The sequence below is a fragment of the Halichoerus grypus genome, chromosome 5 (assembly GCF_964656455.1).
Source record: "Halichoerus grypus chromosome 5, mHalGry1.hap1.1, whole genome shotgun sequence".
Classification (NCBI taxonomy): domain Eukaryota; kingdom Metazoa; phylum Chordata; class Mammalia; order Carnivora; family Phocidae; genus Halichoerus; species Halichoerus grypus.
In genome coordinates, this window is record NC_135716.1 from 133,174,455 (window position 1) to 133,179,980 (window position 5,526).

At 49.3% G+C, this 5,526-nt stretch overlaps 1 protein-coding gene across 1 annotated transcript; it reads right to left on the reverse strand.

The window, feature by feature from the left end:
• Positions 1 to 702: 702 nt before the first annotated feature.
• On the reverse strand, positions 703 to 3,980 carry GADD45A (growth arrest and DNA damage inducible alpha). Its single transcript, XM_036103729.2, has 4 exons — positions 3,724 to 3,980; positions 3,033 to 3,134; positions 2,551 to 2,788; positions 703 to 1,475 (listed from the first exon to the last, which is right to left on the reverse strand). The coding sequence occupies exons 1-4, from the start codon at positions 3,765 to 3,767 to the stop codon at positions 1,362 to 1,364; spliced, it is 498 nt and encodes a 165-aa protein (XP_035959622.1). The 5' UTR covers positions 3,768 to 3,980; the 3' UTR covers positions 703 to 1,361.
• Between the last annotated feature and the right edge of the window lie 1,546 nt (positions 3,981 to 5,526).

Consider the following 5,526-nt stretch of genomic DNA (forward strand, 5'->3'; position numbering starts at 1 on the left):
TCTCTTTCACAGTCCCCAGTGTTATCTTCCCAGAACACTGACCACGTCACTCCCCGTGTGAAGGCCTTTGCAGAATCCCCAAAGTTTACAGAAGGAAGCCCAAATGCCTGAGGGTGACACCGAATGCCCTTCAGAGTCTGGGCCTAATCCCCACCCCCTTTTTCCACCTTCTCTTCCACACCAGAGGCACACGGAATCTTTGTTCCCTGAACCGGGTTTGGTCTTTCAGGGAACCACACCTCTGCACAAACCAGGGCCTCTGCCAGCAACATTCTTTTCCTCTCTAGCTGGGGAAATGAAACTCGATTTTTAGGACCCACATAAAATGACCTCTCCACCGTAAAAACGTCTCCGCTCTTGCAGGTTACCTTGGTCACCTTCTCTCTGCTTCCTTAGCATTTTGCATATATTCTTACTATAACATTAATGTCACTGAATGGTAATTATTCCAGTTTTGCAAGTGTAATCTTGAACATGTCTTTCCCCTAACTGCAACCCCAAACTGCAAACTTCAATCACCTTTGGTTTTTGGACTTTGGAGATAGTGTAGAGTCGGGTGCCAGTAAAATGTCTGTTAAATAAAGACTAAGAAATAAAATTATGCCATGTCCAGCCCAAATGTGTAAAAGCGGAAAAAATATACATACGTACATAACACACACAGATCTATATCTATACAGATAGACACTTATACTATAGATACATGATTTCAGAAGGGTTTTAATTTTTCCATATAAAAAAACTTGTTTAAAATACATTCCAAGTTAAAAGAAACAAAAGCACACATTAAGAAATAATGCAATTATTCCATACCAGTTTATTGTAGGTATTGTGTTTCAAAAAATTTATAGCATAAATAAATTTTCATGTCATAAAATAACTTAGTACAATTTATAATAAAACTTTGAGAATTTAACATCTCATCAAAATACAATAAAATATGGTTTTAAAATATGATTAACCCTTTCTGCTTTTCTTTTACTTGAGGGCATATAAACCAAAAATACCCAAACTACTGCAGCACATTTGAACTTTAACAAAGCACATTTGGTTTATTTAAATGTAACTCAACCATCCTAAATTAATACATAGTTTGTTTTCCTTCCTGCGTGGTTCTTTGTTATTTTTTGTTCCTTTTGACTTGTGTTTGTTTCAACACAGCTTCCTTCTTCATTTTCACCTCTTTCCATCTGCAAAGTCATCTAGCTCCGGCCCCAGGAACATGTAGTTGAACTCACTCAGCCCCTTGACATCAGTTTCTGTAATCCTTGCATCAGTGTAGGGAGTAACTGCTTGAGTAACTACAAAGGTATTTCAAAACTTCAGTGCAATTTGGTTCAGTTATTTTCATTCAGATGCCATCACCGTTCAGGGAGATTAATCACTGGAACCCACTGATCCATGTAGCGACTTTCCCGGCAAAAACAAATAAGTTGACTTAAGGCAGGATCCTTCCACTGCGATGAATGTGGATTCTGGAAACAAATTGATAAAAATAAATTTACTATTTAAAAAAAAATCAGCATCTGTTAATAATGACACTCATGTCGAGGGAAAGACAACTTGAACATTCTATACTTTAGCTGTGTGACATAGAGACCAGTTACAACCATAAAAAATAAACTTTCTTTTGGTAGTTGGTTTCCTGCAAAATCATTAAGGGTAATTCTCCACCAAACCATACTCTGCAAAGTACGAACACATGCAACCCTCTGAACCATATACATATGTTTGCATGATACTTATTTAGTTTTGCAGGAGAGTATCATTCACCAGGCTTGTCCTGTGGGAGAGACCTGAGTGAAACAGCTGAGAAATATTTCCATACTCTGTGTACTACGAAATGAGAGCTGCGTAACAGTTAACGAGAATTGCCACCTGATATCCTCCCAGAAGACAGAGTAGTAATTTTCAGGAGTAGCAAAATGATTGGGGCTGCCACTTAACTAGACCAGCCAAAAAGTAGTAAAATGTAAAAGACAAAGCTATCATATTTACCTCTGGAAACACAACTTACCTACCTACCAAAGGTTTTTATCAGGGAAAAAGTGTCCATTAAAAAAAGGCACGATTGCAAAGAAAAAATTCCCACTCCATCCTCTTAATGTATTTCTAGGGAATTAATAAGGTCTGTCTCCTACACCATTTCTATTTTTAACTTTGAGTGGTGGAGAATGAAGCTGACTCCTTAATGAGGGTGAGCCAGGAATTTATTTGGTTTTATCTAATCTGCCCTACTAAAGGAATTAGTCACGGGAGGTAGTGCAGATGTAGGTAGGGAGTCGCTGGGCTGACAGTGCTGACTCACAAGGATCTCTTCCGCTGCTGGCAGCCTCCAACGTGCTTAGACACGTTCTGTACCAGAGAAAATCCTGATGATGAAACCAGCACATCTCGGCTGAAAGTCCAGCCACACGCTCTAATGGGGCAAAGGCAGCCACGCTCTTGCCCTCCCCCTCATTCCAGATCTGCAGTCAGGCGACTCTCAACCGTCGCTCACTTCCCTCCAGGACTCAAACTCCGGCCGGCCCGCAGCCCGCCCTCGCTTACCGTCACCAGGACGCAGTGCAGGTCCGGGGGCTGCTCGGCGCCCTCGCTCGCTGCTGGGCTGGCGTCGGTCTCCAGGAGCAGGAGCTCGGCCAGTCGGCCCGGGTTGCTGACGCGCAGGATGTTGATGTCGTTCTCGCAGCAGAACGCCTGGATCAGGGTGAAGTGGATCTGCAGAGCCACATCCCTGTCGTCGTCCTCGTCCGCCGCCAGCAGACACAGCACCACGTTATCGGGGTCGCTGAGGGCAGCGGGAGGGGCGGGTGAGCGCAGACGCACCACCCGTCCGCGTGGACGCCCGCAACACCAGCCGGGGCTCCGGGGTCGCGCCCCGGCCAGCTCGCTCCCCCTCCAGGGCCGGCGGCCGCGGGGCAGATGGGAAGCCGCAGGAAGCTGCGCGGCAGTGCGAGGGGGCGCTCCGCGAGGTCGCCTCCGGGCCGGGGCGGGAAGGGGTGCCACCGGGGACTCGCGAGGGCCCCACTTACACGTTGAGCAGCTTGGCCGCCTCGTACACCCCGACGGTGATGGTGCGCTGACTCAGGGCTTTGCTGAGCACTTCCTCGAGGGCATCCCCCACCTTATCCATCCTACACGCGAGCGAGAGCAAGGGGGTCCCGTCAGCCCAGGTCCCCTCGGGGCCATCGCCGCCCCCTCACCCGGCACCGCCACCCTCCCTCCCGAGTTCGTGCGCCACCGCGCCGCTCGGCTTTCTGCAAACCCCAAGCCTCCCCCGGCCCTGTCACACACACACACACACCCACACACCCACACCCGTGACCCCTCGCGCGCGCGCACACACACACACACCCCGTGACCCCTCGCACGCCCAGAGGCCGGGAGGCCTGCGAAAAGCCCCGAGAGGGCCACCCGCCACCCTCCCCCGAGGGCGCTGCCAGTCCCTGGCGCTGGGCGCAGCCACAGGCTGCCAGCCGCAGGAGCCGCACGGGCAGGGACGGTCCCTTCTGCCCTTTGCCAAGGCCGGAGGGGCCCGGCCGGGTTGGGGGCACGCTCCTTCGGTCCACTGGCGCCTCTGGGAAGGTCTCCAAAAGAGACCGGCGGGAGGTGCCCCTGCAAACTTTTAACCGCTCGCTCCCCGGCAAACCTTGCACAGCCTGGACGCGCTGGGGTGCGCGCAGTGGGCGAGAAGAGTTCGGGGAGAGCCTCCGGCCGCCTTACCTTTCGGTCTTCTGCTCTCCAGCCGAGAATTCCTCCAAAGTCATATTGCAACTGCGGGTCCCCCACAGAGAGAGAGCGGCGTGCGGGCTGCTCCTGCCACTGTGGGCGCTCGGGCGCCTGCCCTCTGCACTCCCTCACGGGCTCCTCCAGCGCCGGCCGCCGCAGCGCCGTCCGTCCCTCCCGCCCCACTCGCTCGCCCGCTCCCAACCCCCGGCGTCTCCCCCGGCAGCTGCCTCACAGCCACTGAAGGACAAAGGCCCCGCTCGCCGGAGTTATCCTGCTAACCTCCAGCCAACCACCACCCGCCTCATTTGCATACGCACAGCCATTGGGTTATGCAAATCAGCCTGCTCCGACAATTTGACCCCAGCCCCTGGAACCGTGGGGAGAGGAGCGGAAGGGGGTGGAGCCACGCGGTAGGCGAGCTTCTGGGGCGGGGGCGGTGCAGAGATCGGGGAGGGCGGGGTCCGGAGCGGACTCTCTCATCCTGTTGGAGGGGCTGGTAGGAGGGTGGGGGGGTCTTTGCAGTGGCGGGGGAGAGGGGGTGTCTTCCACTTGAGGCCGGAGCAGGCTGCCAAGTGTTTTTCTAGTTGGCGCACATTTTTTTTTTAAATTGTCGTTTCATGTCTTTTGTTTTTAGGGGTTGCTATTAAAATCTATTTCCAGGGCTAATGCACCCAAGTCTAGTAATTATTAGTAAGCAGGTTACATAAAAAGAGTGTTTCAGACCTCTGGGGCAAAGTTTACCTCAGAAGTGTTGTTTATGTAAGTCTAGGCAAAGCTGCTTATTAGTAGTAGTATTATTTCGGTGCCCTGATGGCTGGTTTGATTTATTTTTGGAAGGTTGCAAGGGTTGGAAGCTCAAAAAAGAAAAATCAACACATTTGTGTTTGGTGATGGCACGGAACCAAGTTGGAATCTTTTCCACAGAAAGCAGAAAGGCTTCCCACCTGCCCAGATTAACTCTGGAAAACCATGTTCAGGAGGAGCTGCTTGCCACATGTGTGTATCCTAGCCTTGCAACCCAAATTCACCTTTCTCAGAGAGCTTTTCCCAAAGGAGGATCCTTCAGCACTGCACCAGCTAAGAGACAAATGTCTGACACCCACACACGTCTAAATTCAAAATACTCTCAATATGCCCTAAGCTTCCTTTCATAAGGCAAGTATGTCACTACTTTCCACAGAGAGCCTATGATCTCACTGTGAATTATTGATGTTAGATGCTGAATCATGAAGCTGTAGCTATAGGACCTTTTAGTCATATGCTAAAATTTCACCTTCGAGATAATGGCAACCTGTGGGCGGAAAGCAAGCAGAAGTTACACATTTTTGAAAAGCAAACTTCAATGTATAGACTTTTAATAAGTTGAAAGTTCTCACCTTTGTTTTATGAGTATATGCAATAAATGCAAAAACATGTCTTAAACCTACTGAAGTCACCAAAAGTGGTGAAAATGCCTCCCATACGCTCTCATTCAAAACCTTGCTTGCGTTATTAAGGTCTCCATATAGCCAGAGGTCAGAGAAGTAATTTTTTGCAAAGGTACATAGGAGTTTTTGCACCTGCATGTTTGTATCATTCTAGACAAAATATTCTCCAGCTCTCTTGATCTTAATTTAGTGGAAAAGAAAAGTGATATGTTGGTTTTCTGGCTCATTTATTTGAGCTGACATTTTGCACTTAATCCCTAACTGCTTTGTCAGCAAGGGGCAATGTTTGAGTAAAGGAATGGTCATGGCCAATGGATAATTTACCCAAGGGTGCGTATGTATTTCATATCTGTGCCCTAAATCCTAACAT